General features: G+C 49.2%; 1 protein-coding gene across 1 annotated transcript in view; it reads right to left on the reverse strand.

The window, feature by feature from the left end:
- Positions 1 to 1,917: 1,917 nt before the first annotated feature.
- The window catches only part of B4GALNT3 (beta-1,4-N-acetyl-galactosaminyltransferase 3), a 70,868-nt gene continuing 54,793 nt past the window's right edge, over positions 1,918 to 17,992 (reverse strand). Inside the window, exons 10-20 of the mRNA XM_052790086.1 lie at positions 16,764 to 16,907; positions 16,239 to 16,348; positions 15,238 to 15,338; positions 13,857 to 13,933; positions 12,253 to 13,261; positions 10,380 to 10,678; positions 9,840 to 9,993; positions 8,423 to 8,495; positions 7,802 to 7,955; positions 6,928 to 7,054; positions 1,918 to 6,107 (exon numbers count right to left, since the gene is read on the reverse strand). Of these exons, the coding sequence (XP_052646046.1) occupies positions 5,999 to 6,107; positions 6,928 to 7,054; positions 7,802 to 7,955; positions 8,423 to 8,495; positions 9,840 to 9,993; positions 10,380 to 10,678; positions 12,253 to 13,261; positions 13,857 to 13,933; positions 15,238 to 15,338; positions 16,239 to 16,348; positions 16,764 to 16,907 (2,357 nt within the window). The 3' untranslated portion in view covers positions 1,918 to 5,998. The remainder of the gene's footprint in view (positions 6,108 to 6,927; positions 7,055 to 7,801; positions 7,956 to 8,422; positions 8,496 to 9,839; positions 9,994 to 10,379; positions 10,679 to 12,252; positions 13,262 to 13,856; positions 13,934 to 15,237; positions 15,339 to 16,238; positions 16,349 to 16,763; positions 16,908 to 17,992) is intronic.

Consider the following 17,992-nt stretch of genomic DNA (forward strand, 5'->3'; position numbering starts at 1 on the left):
TCACCATTATAATTTAAGGTCTTATGACTAACATAATTGTTTTTAAATATATCATTTTTATATTGACAATGCTGCAAATTCTCTTGTACTAGAGCAATTTGTTTCCTTCAAAAAAAGGCTTTGAACTAATAATTTTTCAGAGGTTTTTTTGAAAGAGTAAAAATTTTTGATCCTAAATTTTGTAACTCTGTAGACATGCTAAAAAAATTGGTATTTTAATAGCCTGGTGTAAGCCTATTTAAATAATGACATGCTTTTCTGATTATTAAATGATTTTTTCATTGTATGGCAGAATCAGAGTTCAATATGGATTTTTCGTTTTGCATACTCTTGCCACCACTAAGAAAGAAATGTCACAAAAATGTCCACATATTGGTCTTCAGGAGCTACTGGGAGTGTCTGACACCTGAAAAAAACAGATACAGGCAGATTTCATTTGTACGCTATATTTGACTTTATGGAACTAAATTTCTGTTTAAGTCACAGGTGGTGCTTTTTTCTGGAGAGGGTGTGAATGATCTTGCCCACAAAGGCTGGTGGGTAAGGCTACGGGCCAGCATCAGCTAGTACCTGCAAATGACAGTGGCTTTTTTGCAGCTGAAGGGAAGTTGCATAGAAAGAGTAGGGTGGAAAATGCCAGTTATGTATTTACCAGAATTGAAATCAGCAAAGCTGAGCACAGTCTGGGATCTGTCTGGTGAAGCAGGTAAAGACTCATCCTCCACGTTGTCTGGGGGATGGCAGGTCTGGAGTGACACGGAGTTTGCTGCTTATCTTGGTCCTTGGTCTCTGCTGAGACCAACAGCAAACAGGGGTGAATGTTTCTGGGAAGCCTCTGTTACCCTGCTCTCCTCTAGAAAAAGGCTTCACTGTAGAGGCAGCAAAACTAGTTCTAGCCAATGCAAAACCACCAGCTAAGGGCTTTCAGCCACTACTGGCCGGCTGGGTTCATGAAAAGGTAGAAAATTATGCATCCTGTGTGCAGATCCCAAATCCTGTGACTCATTGCTTCACAGAGCAGGAGGCAAAGCAATTAGCATTGATGACTGAATGTAAAGAGAGAGAAAAAAAAAGAAAAGGTTCGGCTGGGAATGAAGCAGTGAGGGGAATTTCATTACCAGATCTTAACTTCAACCTCATCGTCTCAGAGAGCTGCCAGGTCAGGTACGGAGGTGCGTGAGGCCTGCCCGAGCAGAGAGGGCTTCCCGTCACCCAGCCCAGGTGAGCAGAAGACCAGCAGCGTGCTGGAATGGTTTTCACCCCGTCACCTTTAATAATAATTTCTCATTATAATGGAATCAGACTCATTAGCAACCTTGGCTGCCTTTTTCCCTGTCCATGTCTGACTCCCATTCCTGCCAAGCTTTTTATACTCAAAGGAGGGACAGTTGAAGCGAAAAGGGGCCAAATTTGAATCTAAATAAGCAGTTGCCCTGAAGGAGCTGACAGCCCATTTGTGTAGGCTGTGCCAAGTACCAAGCTCAGGTCTAAGTTCTCACCTGCTCTTGGCTCCAGGAATCATCCCCTGCTTGCGAGAGGGACCACTTAGTTCTCTGCATTCTCTCTCTGTGATCACATCACACTTGTGCTTTGCTGGGACATGTATTTGTCCAATGTTTCTACCTTGTTTCACATGATAAACCCAGGAAGACAGGAGAAAAACTGTTTTGTTGCCATCCCATTTTCTACAGACCTAGAGGGGACTGAAACAGGTCTCACTCCTGGCTAACCTTGCTCGCTGCATCTCCCACCTGCCTCTTGCTGCAGAGCTCTCACTGGCTTGGGCAGAGAGTAACCTGTCTCTCTGGTATTGCCTACACCTTCGGTTGGTTATATGAAGCCAGAGGAGCAACACCTGGTTTCTAATCCCTGCTGCATGGCGATGTGGGTGTGAGTAACACACGGACAGAACTGAGCTCTTGTAGGAAGACAATGTATTTATAAAATGTGAGGAAGAATCAGTACATCCCCCAGCTCTAACAGAGAGGTGGCCCAGGAGTCGTCTTGAAGGCACAGAGCCACTTTAAGGCAGATAATTCAAAGGTACAATTAAGATTTTTAACACAAGGCATCAGGATCTAAAAAACAATCAACTTCAGACATTTGTAGGCAATGAGAAGAGGCAAGATGTTCATACTGGGCAAACATTAAAGACAATGACAAAACAAGCCACATTATAGTTTTCACATAATACATTTCTCTCAGAATAAAAGCCAGCCCTTCTTTGTTCCCTTCGCCGACCTGCAAAACAAGCCTCAGCCCCACAATTCACAGTCCTGAAGATGGAGTCAGCATTTGTGGGCAGAGCCTCCTTGCCGTGCACCCCACGCTTGGAGACCCAGGGTCCCCCACATCCTGCCCCATGGAAGGTCTCTTCTGCAGCATGGCCCATCATCTCCCCAGCTGTCCCCAGCCAGAGAGCTACCTGAGCAGCTCCCTCCTGCCTGCCTGCCTGATGCAACTGATTTCCTCCTGCCGCCAAGGCAGGACACAGCCAGGATGCACATGAAGGCCAGAAACTTGGGGCAAACTTCACGGCAAACTCAGGCACAACTTTCTAAAAAGATCCTGGTAACAGAAATGAGATCGACTGTCGGGGGCGGTCAGCTTCCCGGCTGTGGTGAAGCCAGGTTCCCTCTTGCTCTCCAGGAGCTGTGCCAGACCCAGAGACAAGCCCTCCTTGCAGTGGCAGTGCACGCCGTGCAACACTAGTGACGGGGCAAACCACCTGCTGATCAGGGACCATGATGGCCTGGCCACTGCCCTGGATGGCCACGTCCTTTCACTGCATGGCTGTCGGACTACCTGCTCCTGCCATGCTCCCTGCTGTCACCCTTTTCATGACTCTGGGGAGAAAAACTGCAGGTTGTTTTAGAAGAGGGGCAGCAGCCTCAGAGCAATGCCCGGCACCGCTCCTGCAAAATTTGCTGCTGGCCAGCAAGCCAGGGAGCATGTAGCCCCTTCTCTCCCTACAACCTGCAGCCGTCTCTGAGCATGTGGGCTGGAAGATAGCTTTTGTCCCCATGGGCTCTCTCCAAGCTCCTCCGTGGAGGCTGCCAACTAGTGCCAATTAGTACTAATCATGTTTATTACCGCAATGCTTAAATACCAACTAAGAATCCCCGCTGTTCTAGAAAGGGAAGAACATTTGTGATGGCGACTTTGACAGTGGGGGTACTGGCCATCAGGAAACTGGACTGAAACCCATTAACTCCTTATGTCTCCACCAAGGAGTCCTCATGAGCCAAACAGTTCTGCTTGCCATTGGCCTGGGTTACAAGGCGTGAAGGAAGGAGCACAGTCATAGCTAAAGCATGGGGACGAAATCCTGAAATTCTGCTGGCAGTGCTGGAGTCAGGGCTGCACCCTACTTTCCAGTCCACTCTTTGCTGACTGTCCTCTCTGGTGCAGAAGAGGGGTTACTCATATCATGTAAGCCAAGTGAGTTACCTCCTGGATGCACCTAATTCTTGCCAGTGTCTGCAGATGAATACCAGCTGCTAACTTCAGGTGCTGCAGACCACATCTAAGCCAGATGTGAAAGCACATGGTACAAATAACCCTTCCTCCCTGTGCATGACATAAGGGTTGCCACTGAATCCATCAGCCTCTCCATCTGCAAAATGGGCATCATGCCATCCTCTGCTTGATGGGGCCAAACAGCTGGGTCCTGCTAAATACCTCGCTGTGTCCTGGCGCTCACCCTCCCCACCAGCCTCTCCCCATTCCACAGGGATTGCGTGACAGAGCCAGCCCAGACAGGCTGCGGAGGCGCAGTCCCAGAGCCTGGAGAGCAGCTCACCTGCACACTCGCGGGGTTGTGCCTGTGTGTGAGTGAAGCGCACAGGCTCCAACATGCACTGAGAGCACGACTGACGCTGCACATTCCGGGCAGAAACAGTACTTACTGCCACATTGCATCAAAGGGCTCTGGCCTCCTAAACTCCTGGAATACATTAAAAAAAAAAAAAGTGCTAACTGTTGTCAGCCTCTTCCCTCTCGCCCCAATGGCAGTGTTTTATTTCTTAGTCTCTACATTGGGAAAATACAATAAAAAGACTGCTCTGGCTTGGGCAGAAGGCTAAGGCTGCCCCTTCTAAGATATTCAGTGTCTGCATTCTGACAAAGGCTCTGTGGACTCAGAGGCACAGAAGTCTCTTGTCTGCTTCTCACCATAGCTGCACACTGCACAGCAAAACATTCTGAAATCTAGTTGACTTTTTCTGACTCCATCAGTCACAAAACCTGGACTGAGGCAAGCAGATGATTTGACAAGATTTCTATCTCACGTGCCAGAACTTGCATGTTCAGTTTTCTACTGCAATAGTGGAACTGGATGGGCTTGTCAAGCACCACAGAATTAATAATAAATGAATGCCTATTCTGAATTGGCATCCACTCCATCAGCGTAAAAAGCAAACAACTCTAGAACCATGTCAGCATTGCTTGTATCCTGCATACCTCCATTACTCACTTCTCAACAACTCCCCACAGAGCTGGGCACCATGAGCCCCAGCTCATCCTATGTGACGCTCTCCCCTGAAGCTTGAGACCAGCAGCAGCCTTTTCAGCATGGTATGGGGACACCAAAGCTCCAGTGTAGAGCACTGAGTGTGCTGGGTTTTCTGGGTTTCTATAATCTTGTAAAGTGGTTACAGGGGTAAAAAATCTTGCCTTACATTAACAGGAGCTTTAGAGGATGAGAATTCACTGTAGCATCAGGCCGGCTGTGGACAGGGGCTCTTTTCACAGGTCTTGGATCAATGGCAGCATGGGTCTGCCCAGCCTTTTATACACTCAACCCTCTTCTGTCCTCACTTTTCTTTGCATCCAGTGCACATGTCAAGGCCTGAGGACACCTCCTCCATACCGGGCCAGAGCTCCCAGGGCTGTTCTAGAGATGAAGCACCAACAGCTGTGACGGTTCTTCAACCAAGAAGCCTGCTCTTTACATAAAAGTCAGACTATGACAAGATATAACTGTGAGGCCATAACTTATTAAATTAACCTTTAGATGCTGCATAAATGTACAGGATTTAGAGAGCAGAATACTCTGTCTTCTCTTTTTCTGACAAAATCACAATGTTTCAACTAATAAAATATTGCCACTTCTTCCCTGCTAGGGTTTCCCTGATATCGTTAGGACAAACACACATGTCTGTCAGATAAGGCTGCAGAGTTCCTCCTGAGATGCCCTCCTAGCTTCTCTGTATAACCCCTCCACTATCCTCAGGCAGTGGATCAATAATTTAGGTGGAGTTGTAACATCAACCCCTGCCACCTCGCCCAGCTGCAGGCAAATGTGGCTCTTATAAGGGAAGTGTACTTGCACCTCCATCCATGGCTCATAAGTTGCTGAATATGAGCATGGTTTTTCATAATGACTAGATGAAAAGCACAGAGAAACATCTAAGCACCAGCAGCCTAAAGTGCCTATCAGCTCCTCCACATCCAGATTTCCTTGGGTCAGCACATGGGCATGTGGACACAATACAGTTCAGAGAACTTACTTTGGTCCCCTGTCCAAAAGCATGGATACCGGAGAGATGGGGAAGGAGGGGAAATGGAGAGGGTTGGTTTTTTTCTTTTTTTCATTCAAGTATTGAAACAGAAGCTGCATTACTCTAAATAAACCATTCTGGGCTTAGCTGGGATTTGTGTTTGTTTGGTTTGCACCATGCAAGACTCAATGGGAAATATGGCACCTCTCCCACTGTACCATCCGCGAGACTGCATGGCAGGAAATACGAGTCCTTCACTTGTCGGTATCTCCCCCACATGCCTTCCCAGCAAGACACAGATCCCACACCTTGGATACAACGGCTCACAAGAGAAGCTCCCGCTCCCCTAGCCTGACCGTCCCTTCCTCGGCTCTGCCGTCCCATCGGAGGGCTCTGGAGGCAGAGGAAGAGTTTGTGTGCTCGGCTGTGTGCCTCGATAAAGTGCACATCGAGACGAGACGGTGGATGGTGCTGCCGAGCAGCTTTGCAGTTGAAGGCTATGGTGTCTTCAGCTGGCGCCGGTTCCACATGCCCCGCTTTGAGTGAAACCAGTGGAAAAAGTTTCTCAGAGAGAGACGCTCCACTTCCAGCCCAGCCTGCAAGATCCTGGCAGAAAGGAGAAGGGTGGACTTAGGGAAAACTTGATCACAAAGATACTGGGGGGCTCAGCCCCAGGAAATCTTTTAAGTTGTGCTGTTGTCAAGAGACTGCAATCACATTGAAGAGTCCAGGATAGCTCAGAGGTATCTCATATCCATAAGCAGGCATCTAATGACACTTGCTGAGTGTTTACGCACCCTAGAACAGGACTAGTCAGGGGTGGCCTGCACATGCCAGGCTAGGAGGAAAGACAGCTGGCAACATGGGATTCCTCAGGATTGTAGTCTTTTCTGCAGTCATCTGACAGAAAAGACAGGACAGGCCCCAAAACCTAGAACTACAAACCCAGAGGCCTAGGATTTGTACAGCAGAGACCCCTCATCACAAAATTCTCAGAAATTGTAACTGTACCTTGTGATCTTTAAATGTCTCTCTGACAGCTGCTCTTCTGGGCAATTGCTATACGTAGTATGGGAAGCCTGAAGGACCCAAACTGGTCCACCTGTGCACTGCACTGCTTGAAGAGGACAAAGTCTTCATGATCACCAGTGCCTGATCTGCCCGTGGCCAACCAGCAGTGTGGCTGGAAGGCACCAGGAAACAGCTCCTCTATTCTCTTACCAGGGGCTGTAGTAGTGTATTTTGGGTCCACTTATCTACTAGGTTTGGGGTGAGGACATGCTCAAAGACTCTCCCTCACTGACCAAGCTTATGGTGGCATTAGTCACCTCAGTCTCCTCAGATCCCTGCTCTCCTGGTCATTGGTCCTCCGGGATCTAATGGGTCTCCCCTCCTGAGCGCATGGGTGATGACAATGGATGCCTACCTGTCCAGGAGTTCCCAGTCCTCTCCTCCCCAGCGGTCCCGAAACTCTTTTGTGTTCATGCCTCCGATCTTGTCCAGGTCAGACTTGTATATGCCCAAGAGACCAAACCCATTCACCTCCCAGTAGCCTGAGGACAGCACAAAAGAGGCACAGGTATGTTGGCACTTTGAACCATTGATGACTCCAGCAGGGCTTCTGAAGTGAGACTTAAGCTACTTTTAGCACAATGTTAACACCAGAGAGTCAACTCAGGACCAAGGCAGAGCCAACCGTATTAAAGCTTTGGGAAGTGAGAAAGGCTTGTGGACAGACAGCATGGGCTGTCCTATGAACTTGTTAGTAGAGCCTCTCACATCTCCTGTCTGGCAGCATAGTACCTAACGTACCTGGACTGTCCCAGCTTCAAAGGGTTGTCCCTGTGCCTGGACAGCTCAGGATGGCCACCTCTGTCTAAAGGAAATCCTACGCTCAGATGATATGTGCCACTTTCCTCCCCTTGACTTGGGTTGGTTTCCCTCACCCCTGGGCTACAAGCTCTCCTCAGGACAGGCTGTGCCCCCTAAGAAAAGAGAGAAATGGGCAGAAAAGAGTAAAGGAGGCATTTTCCAAGGTCCTCAAATCCATAGACAGCCCTAGGAGATGACCGGGAGAAATGTCATATAAAGGGCTCTGCTGGCTCTTTGATCCCAGATTTCAGGTATCTGACACTGTTAAACCCCATCCTATGTCTAATGCACTCTCACCTAGTGGCCCTGGAAGTACCTTAAGCTCCAGACCTCGACAGCACCAGAGGAACAAATCTAAAGGTGACAGGCACCCTCATTCTCTCCCCACTCCCCAAGGTCTGAGCCAAAGAGGCTCCACTCCCTCTTACCATCAGGCCACTGTGGGGACATGCCGCAGTGCAGCCTCATGACCATGGGTGCGAAGGCCATCTTGCCTTCCACGCAGTGCTTCCGGATTGAATCAATAACTCCAGCTGGGAAGTGGATGTGGAGGTCGCACAGGAAAACGATGCTGTGTGGGTCCTGGAACCGACCACACCGGTTGGGAAAAAAAAATAGGTTGACTTTAAGTAAGTCTTTCTTGAGGGGCAGGAAGACAGAGATATGGGAGTGGATTAAAGAGCCATTCGTTGCTACATCAGAAACTGAGGTCCTAGAGGCTGGCAAAATGGCTATTGAGGGGCTGTTCAATGGTGGGTGTGAAATACTATGACTGTGACCTGGCAGAGCCATATCACAAAGCTGCTACTGCTGGTTTCCCTCCTGTCTGATAGTCCTAGTAGGTGGACCGAGAACTGAATGGACCACAGGCTCCTCAGAATAAAGGGTGAGACTCTTACTCTGGAGGGACAGGAAACACATTTACATTTGATCTGGTCTGCTAGGCTATTCCCTTCCCTAAAAACCGGTGCGTTCAGTATGAAAGGCAGAGGTAGCACCAGACACATACTAGAAACATCCCTGTCCACCCAAAGGGCCCCCAGGCTTACCGTCACGAGGTCTATCCCCGCCTGCAGCCCAGCAGAACGCTCGAAATTCCCTGTCAGCTTCAAGTACTGATAGCTGGGGGGTCAGACAGAAAAGAGAACTTCAGCGCGTGCATGCTGACGAGCACAGAAAGCACCACTAGCAGTGGTACACCACAGGCATCATGCTGTGGAGCTGTCCTCGCCCCTGCACACCCTCTCAAGGAGGAGAAAAGCCTTTGCTGTATGAGTGCACAAGCTCAGTGCTGCTCCAGGACCCAGTGTGCCCTGAGGGTCTTCCCCCTTGTGCAGCAAGGATAGGGCAGTCCCTAGCACAAGTCTTTTCAGCTCTAGTCCAGCTCTATCCTAGGACTAGACCTGTTACTGGGAACTGCTGGCATGTAAAGGAAATGACCAGCCAAGGCTGGTTCAGATCAGAGTAGAGTAAGCCAGACAGTTATTCCAGCAAGCAGAGTCCCCAAAGGTCTCCAAGCTCTCTGTCCCATTTCTCACAGCTTGCTTTTCTTCTCTGACCCCCCCTTGTCATCGCTGCAAGACTTGCTTTTCCTACTCTCTTGCAAACTTGAACAAAAGCCAGGAGAAAAGAGATTGTCCTGGTTTTGGCTGGGATAGAGTTAACTTTCTTCCTAGTAGCTGGTATAGTGCTGTGTTTTGTGTTCAGTATGAGAAGAATGTTGATAACACTGATGTTTTCAGTTGTTGCCAAGTAATGTTTAGACTAAGTCAAGGATTTTTCAGCTTCTCATGCCCTGCCAGCAAGAAGGCTGGAGGGGCACAAGAAGTTGGGAGGGGACACAGCCAGGGCAGCTGACCCAAACTGGCCAAAGGGGTATTCCATACCAGGTGACATCACGTCTAGTATATAAACTGGGGGGAGTGGGGTTGAGAGGGATTGCCGCTCGGGAACTAACTGGGCGTCGGTCAGCAGGTGGTGAGCATTTGCATTGTGCATCACTTGTTTTGTATATTCCAATCCTTTTATTATTATTATTATTATTATTATTGTCATTTTATTATTGTTATTATTATCAATATTAGTTTCTTCCTTTCTGTTCTATTAAAGTGTTCTTATCTCAACCCACAAGTTTTACTTTTTTCTGATTCTCTCCCCCTGGGTGGGGGGCAGTGAGTGAGTGGCTGTGTGGTGCTTAGTTGCTGCCTGGGGTTAAACCACAACTGAGATGCATCTGGATGGATGACTACAATAGGTATTGCCTTACAGTTTTGTAACACTATTATATGCAGTATACGTGTATGTACATTATAACAACAATAAATCCATGTGTATGTGCAAGGTCTGGATGGATGTTATCTTTGGGTTTCCAGCCGCAGAAGGCTGTGACTAGTCAATACACAGAGATTGACAGATGCGCTGTGTTTGCAGGCATATGCATGCAAGCAGTTTTTTGTGACCTCTCACCTATGCAAAGTAGACCTTTGCAGAGCCTTCTCTACATCCATGTCATCACTGCTGTAATCCGTGATGATGATGTTGAAGTATGGATCCTTAGTGACTCGGAACAGCTCTTCCATGTCGGAGATGAACTGCAGCACCCAACGTGCCTGGTTTTTCACTGGTTGTATTGCAAGAGGGAGACAATCAAAGCAAAACTGATTTCAAAGATGGTGTGGCTTCTCAACAGACAAGGCTTCTTGCCTCCCCTCAAACCCCACTAACCTTGCAGAGATGCTGAAATAGGCCCAGGCTGAAAACCTGGACCAAAGAGCCCAGGAATCAGTGTGGGTTCTTCCCCAGTGTGTGACAGAGGTTTTCTCTGAGCTTACTTTGAGTTTGGGCCCTGCCGTATTTCTGAGGGGGTTTAATTTGGAGAGAACAGAAATTGGAAGTGACCCAAGTAAGACAGCTGAGGCTGGCCCAGACCCACTATTCAGGACTGCGCTTGTGGGAACCGCCCACCGTGCCATCCCTTGATGTCCCGGGGAGGCAGGTCCCCCTTACCTGGCACCACGAAGTGAACCACGGCACGGTGGTTCCAGGAAAAGCCCTGGGGCCAGCACAGCTCTGGCTCGTTCACCACGGCCATCAGGTGCCGCCGGCGACCCCACGCCAGGTTCCTCATCTTCCTCTCCTCCTCCTCATCGCTGCCAACACCCTGCCAGCCCTGCGCAAAGACGTACTCGGAGAAGCGGACGAGCCGATCTCCCTGCTCCAGCAGCTCCAGCTCCAGCAGGTAGCGGCTGCCCCGTATGCGGTCCTGGCGTTTCTCTATGTTCACAATACGCTGCAGCTGGAACCGTCTGCAGGAGATACAGCTGGGGTGGGCATGTCCCCCGTACACCAGCCCCACTCCCACCTCCAGCCTGTTAAGCTCTTCTAGGCTCTTTCCTCCTCGCTAGCACAACCCTTTTTGTCCCCAGCTTCTCCTTGCTTCGCTGCACTATTTCTGAAGTCCCTTGGGAAGGTTTAGCACCTGTTTCCTAAATCCACAAGCATGTGGGCTTAGATCTGGGATTCCAGCCAAAAGAAAATAGTTGGCAAGGGAAATGAAATAAAGGTGACACAGAAAATAACAAATATGTCTGAATGATTGTAGGGCTGGTAATAGTGAGTGTATTCAACACCTCCTACAACTATCTTGGCACAAGGAGCATGTTTGGGGTAGTGAAATTGGCTGATGACAGCTTATCAGCCAATAACATGGAGTAGGACTGAGCAATCATACGGTAAAAACTGGGGTGAGCTGTATGTTCAGAATGGCCAAAACAGGATGAAATGCCAGGTCATGCCCTTTCAGATCATAACAAGAGTTTCTGCTGTAAAATGGATGCTCATCAGTTAAAAATGCTGAGAAAAGCTTGTGTGTACTGATCAGTTACACCATGACTGCGACTGATGTGACCCTGAAAAAACAAATGTGATCTTAAGATGTAGCATTGGAGCTACTTCCAGCAGGGATTGGGAACTAATAACACCCATTCTATAAAACATCCAGGATACTGGTCACTTATGTACAAGAAAATTAACCCAAACTGAAACCCACATGGTGAAAGACAGATAGGAAAATTATGGAAATAGAGGCCAACTCAACAGAAGGGTCAGGAGTTGGATTGTTTAGCTTACAGAGGCTCAGAGGAGGTACGTCTGTTTGCCAGAAAGGCAATCAAGATAGTAAGTCTTAAGAAGAAAAAGAACCATATCAAAACGATGTAAAAACAGAGTGCCAGCAAAAGCTGATCTCCAGTGGGTCATCAAAGAAGCGAGTTGCTGAAACATCTTCCCAAATCAGTACTAGGATCTAGAAATCTAGCTAGTTTTAAGATGGAGGTGCACATATTCAGATAACAGTGTAGGGTACTTGGTTGTCTCTGAGGTCAGTGTACTGATCCACGTTATCTGTTAGGTCCCTTCTGGTCCTATGTCCTAAGTGATTCACAAGCTGAGATGTGGCGGATATCAAACCACAAGCACAAGGAGCTCCAGTCCTACTTCATATCAGCAGGATTTCTTAATCTTCAGCTGGTAAAATGCTCATATGTCTTCTCAATACCTACACTGCACAGGGAGGAAGCCAGCAAAAAGCCAGTGATGCTAGCTGGATGGAAACCTCCAATCTTTCACGTTTACTGCCACCAGCTCTTGGAGGGCCTTATTCAGCCCCCAGACATGGTCTGGTGTCCAACAATTCCCATCTCTCAGCCAAAAGAGGTATTTAAGGCCCAGTTTTTTACACAGATTCCTTGCCTGAAGTCTTATTTCCCACATCTAGTTTATTCTCTGATTCCCACCAGCTCCTCACATGACAGGTATTCCCAGTGCAGCATGGTACACCAGCTCTGGGACACTGCCCCTTGGTTTTTACACTGTGCCTTACCCTTTACTCCTCTGGTTGAGCTTCTTCAGGAAGACACGTGTGACTTCCAGGGCCTCCCTTTCTCTTAGCAGTAAGTTTCCTGACGTGTTGCATTTCAGGTCAATCCAGTCTGTGCGCAGCATATGGAAGTCCAGGTTGCTCGTGCTGAAGGTCTGCTCCCAGTTCACCGCCTGGTCAAACACTGGTACGTAATCGAAATCCTCCTCATCTTCCTCCTCTGGCTCCCCACCTGCCTCTTCCTCTTCCTCTTCTGCTGCCACAGGTCCAGATTTGCCCTTCACAGGAGATGCCACCTGCGCCTCTCCCTTGCCCACGTCCCCACCATTGGCAGCCTTCTGCTCAGCAATGTAGGACTCCACTTGGTTCAGCCACTGTGGCAGCCCAGGCTGCTGGCTGGGGCTGGCAGCGCTCACAGTGCGTCTGCCGGCTTTGCCAGAGACTGGGCCTCCTTTCCCAGCTGGCACGGTGCCTCCTGGCTGCAGCCCTTCCTTAGCGGTGCTGAGGTCTCCTCGAGATCTCGTCCCTTCAGGAATTGTGACCCCTGAGTCCCTAGGGCCACCGAGAGGCTGCTGCCTTTGAGACATGGTCCTAGAAGGAGGGTTCACCTTTTTGACAGGTGCTCTCACCTGGACAGCCCTGGCATGCTGCGGAGGGCTCCTGGAGTTGTCTTTGACACCAGCTTTTAAACGGGGTCTCTTCATTGTTGGGTTCCTCTCTAGGCCAGCCTGGCTGAGGCTTTGGTTGGCAAAGGCCAGCGTGGCTGATTTGACACCAGACCTCTTCATCCTTCTCCTCTGTAGTCCCTCTCCTATGTCACCACCCATCACTGCGAGAAGCCGACGACGCTCCCGGAGGGAATAGTCCTTGTGAACGTTATTGCTGCCCACCACGCTGCTGGGAGCATTGCCTGCCAGCTCTGCCCTCCCCACGCCAGGGCGCTTGGGGTGATTGGTACTCTCCGTGTCCTGCTCCGCATACTGCAGATCGTCCAGGTTCCCCTCCTGGGAGCCTGCAGGAGTAATTGCAGTTACACCTTTGGCATCCTTCCGCTGACTTCCCCGTTGTGACCCAGGCACCCGCCCCGCTGGGGGCAGCTACTTCTTGCCTCATCTCAGCGGTCTTTCCTGCTCAGAGAGACAGGGATGCTCTCATACATGGGAGCTGTGCTCCTGCTGGTACCAACCTCCTCAGCACCTATTAGCCAGCATTGCCAAATGCCAGGCTGTGGAGGTGTCTGGCTTTGCCTTTAGCGGTCAGTCTGGCCACAGCTTTGTAAGGCAGGTGTGGGCATAGGTTGCCATGCTGCACACCTTTGGCTCTGTCGCTTCTGCTCACACTTTTGCTGGAATTGCGCCTCAGCTAAGCTGTGGGCCTGAGAGGTAGCTGTCACATTGTCCACTACAGCCCACTGTTTGGTGACCTCCCAACCTGCCCTTAAGAGAAATGGCAGCAAAAATCTCCTCCCAGCCACAGCAATCTGGGAGGGAAGGGCTGTGACTTCCTTGGTACAGAAAGTCAACAGCTTCTTTCAGCTGGTGCTGGAAGATCACACACACAAGTGACATATAAAAGGATCCTCTGGGCTTTGACATTAGGGCCCCTACCTGGCTGCTCTGTCTTTTCTCCAGAGTCCAGGCTCTTCTCTGGCCTATCCATTTTCATGTACTTGTAGAATCCAAATCTGCAGAAGGAAGGGCAAAACACAAGTTCGATGAAAGTTACTTTGCCATCTCCAAATAAATTATGGCCACTGCTTCAGAGGTGATGGTCCATTACTCTGATTACATCTACCCAGCATCTCTAGATTGTCCTTTCCCAGCAAGTCATAGACTATCATCATCCCTCTCTTTCAAATCTTTGGGCAATCAGATCTTACTCTGCACTGTCAAAGATGTCAGCTTTCCTTGCTTATCATCCCAGTCTCTCAGACATTTTCTCATAAGTGCAGGAGAAAATCCCAATATAAGTACCCTGGAACACTGCTTTACCCTCCCTTAAACTGCTCCTTAAAGCTCACTTATGAGGTAGTGCTCATAAATGCAAATCATCATTCTGCAAAAGTGGCTCAGGCAGGTAATTGCAATGACCTCCCTCTCTGTTCTCTCATACCACCACTGTCTGTATGCTGTCCTCATATGTCTGTGCTTCAAGCTTTTGGGAGGGATTTCCAGGACTGTTTCCCTCCATGTGTGCTTGATGCCAAGCAAAATGGGCCCCCAGTTCCTAAATCCTGTCACAATACAAATGAATTGTGAAAGCAATAAACCTGGGTGGCACCTTCCAGCCCATGGCAGCCACCTTCTCCACCTTTCACTATGAACCCCAGTCCCAGGAGTTCCCTCCCAAACCTACAGTACGCTCTGTTGTTCCAGCCCTCAAAACAGTCCTGTAGGGAGGAAGAAGATCCTGCGCACAGGGAGGCCACCATCAGTTATCTCACCGGAAAAGTGACTCTCCTTATCCTGCAAAAAAAGTCCTCTTGAATGAAGGGGGGTCCTCACACAAGGTGTCTGCCTGTGGCGGGAGGGAGCGTGCAAGTGGTGGTTCCCTTGCAGGGCCACTGCTGGGAGCCAGACCCTAGTGACGATGAATGAAATGCATTTATTCCCCCAGAGAGATGCCTGGTGGTGAGCATGGTTTGGCTTTCACAGCGATAGCCATCAGGAGGCTCCAGCTGCTGGCAGGTAAAGTTTGCTGGAAGTGCACTCCCTGATGTAGTGGAACAAACATACTCTGACCCAGCTTCCAGGTTAATAGAGCAAGAAAAGCAGTGGCAGTTTCCCCCTGAGACCTAAACATATTTTCACTTACAGGGAGCGTAGGTTATCGAAAGAAACTATAAATGCTTTCATGTTTTGCAGGACTTAGGGGATCTTTAAGAATTAAGAGAGTCCTACAGAAGTGAATATGAAATTCCACCCCAATTCCAGCCTTCAAACCATGTCCTCCCTCCCTGCTAGTAAATCTGCATATGGGGCATCCTACCTTTCCAAGTAATAAGGGTTTTCCTGATAGAAGCATTTGTTGTCTTTCTCCATGTGGCTCAGGCGGCTGTAATCATTTGGGTAAACAAAGGATAAATGAACCTGGGAAGAAGGGAGGAAAATAAAGTAAAACCCTCATAAATCCAGATACCACTCACAAGGTGACCCAGACACAGTTGCAGGGTGACCGGCCCTTTTGAGAGGAAGCAGGGGTTGCTCACCAACTATTTGCCTCTCCCCAGCAGCCAGCTGTGAGAATGCAAAACAGAAGAAAGTGTGCTGGGATGTGTGCACAGGTGGGCCTTTTTCTCCCTCTCTCAGCATCTGTCTGTCTATCTCTGTAACTGTCCTATAGCAGAGTGAGAATTAGCTGGGAGAGAGGTGGGCAAGTCCTCCTGAAGAGACGCAGGGGATCACAGGAGCCCAGAAAGTGTGTGTGGGGACCACCATGTAAGGCTGAGGGAGCCGGGGCCACCCAGGATGCGAGTCCCCCAGGGAGTGTAGGCTTGCACTGACATCCAGGGAGGCAAACTGTGCTGGTGACCCATCCCCAGCAGACCTCAGAGTCTGCTCTGTTATGCAGGGCATTAATCCCTGCTATGTTGCATGCCCCACAAATGTGAGCTACCCCTCAAGACCAGTTTTAAGCTTGTCAGGGCTTTAGTAGTCCACACAGACTACAGTTCACCTCATGGAGAATAAAATCCTCGGCCCTTTTGAGGCTCCGTGCGAAGGCAAGCTCAGCTCTTTGGTATGAGGTCCGAGGGGCTCTGTAAGACACACACACTTGTACCCCAGTGAGACCTATGAGCAGTGAGTAGCACCCATCTCCCTTTTCTTGGTGTTGCCCTTTGGCACGTACTGGGATGCACGGACTTGAACAGCAGATGGTCAAATCTGCCCAGGAGCTTCAGATTGGTGGAGGGACCATGGTTAATGGTGTCTCCCTCCTTCCTCCTTGCGCTCCCCTAGGCAAGTATCTGCTCAAGGAATAAAACTTACAAACTGGAGTCCCTGGTAGCGCTGCAGAGGAAATCCATTCACCAGGTAGCTGGGCTTGTACGAGCAGTCCGGCAAGGCACGGCGCACACGAGACTTGCTGAGCAGAGGCACTGAGAAGAAGAAACAAGTAAGCAAGTGTTGCTGGAGGAGCCTTGCTTGCAACTGATGCACCAGCTTAGCTACTTCTGTGCCTGGTTTCTCTTTATCCATGTGAAATACTAACAGATACATAAAGCAAACTATCTTGCACAGCTTACCTCTTTACATTGCTCTACAGCACTTACACTAAAATATTACACCCAGGGATGTTGTGGAAGCTGGATGCCAAGAAAGAGGAGCTGGGTTTAGTCTGTGCTTTGTCTCCTACAGTGGCTTATATTGTATGCTGCCCCTCTCCTCTGCACTGCGGAGAAAAAAGCGTGGCCTTTGATAACTGTGGTGTAGGAGGACAATCTTTCTCGGCTGTGCTACTGCACGTGCTGTGACAGGCTGCAGCTACCTTCTCAACTGCTTTGCAAGTCTTACCTTTGTAAAGAGTATCCCGGGGGTCAGGCTTCAACATGTCAGCTGGGTGTGCCTTGCTGCCTGAGCTGTCAGCAGGCCGGCTTGTGTGACTGGCCAATGTCTGTGGGATATGCCCAACCTCATCCATCTTTAAAAGCGTCTCGTCTAGAAACCAGAGAGAGAACGGAAGGGGGAGGAAGGGCTAATTCATCCCTTGGCCCCAAAAATGCCCTTCCCCAGTGCCAGCCCTTTCCAAATGGCATTGCATCCATGGCACTAACACTGTCTCTGGCATAGCAATGCCTAAATGGTGCTGATCAGGAGCTTCACCACAAAGACACTGTGGGAAGCAAAGGCTTTGACTCAGAAAGCTGGAAATACAGAAGCTTTGCAGTAGGAACATGGCTATCACTGAAAGCAAACAAACACAGTGATGAGTAATGGAGGAAAATGACCTCCTGCCTTTGACACACCAGCAGTGGTGAGCTAAAGAAGCCCCATGCTGGCAGGAATTACTGGACGCATCTGAATTATTAGCATTAAATTTATTTTAAAAGGAGATAGAAAAGATGAAAGGGAGGAGAAAATTGAGGAGTGGAGCTTTCTCATGTGCTGGAAAAGGAGCAGGACCCTGGGGTGAGGCCTTCAGTGGCTGAGGGGGATGATGCTCCAGCAGGGGAATGCAGACCCACAGTAAGCCAGGAGCAACGGGAAGCTTAAATTGAAGACTGGGTATTGGTTACATTTTTTCTTGGGTGCCACTGCCAGAGGACTTTGTGTCTCCACGGATCTCACTCTGAGATGAGGGGAACTGAATAAATATCCAGGAGGGAAAGGCAACATGCTGCCAAGGGCACTGGGGTTACTGTTAGCAACTTTTGGGTACTGAACAACATGGGAACCCAGAAGGAATGGGATGACGTGATAGAGCCAAAGGCTGATATGGAGGAAGGAAACACTGTATGGGTAGAAGATGCCAGATAAAGATGAGACTGCAGCACTGTGCCCAACCATGAAGGAATATTCTGGGATGTGAGTCTTCCCTTCTACTGGGAATTAATAAGAAGAAAAGAGCAGAAGGAAAAAGGTTGGGGACAGAAGACCTAATGGAAAGCCTAGTCCTGGCCAAATGGCAGGTTTCAGAGAATACAGCAACAGGTTGCGATTCAAGACACAGCAAGCAGATGTCTCGATTACATCAGGGAGCCTTCCATGGGCAAAAGTGTTGGCATGGAAAAAAGCCCAGAGAT

This window comes from Harpia harpyja, chromosome 6 (assembly GCF_026419915.1).
Source record: "Harpia harpyja isolate bHarHar1 chromosome 6, bHarHar1 primary haplotype, whole genome shotgun sequence".
NCBI lineage: Eukaryota > Metazoa > Chordata > Aves > Accipitriformes > Accipitridae > Harpia > Harpia harpyja.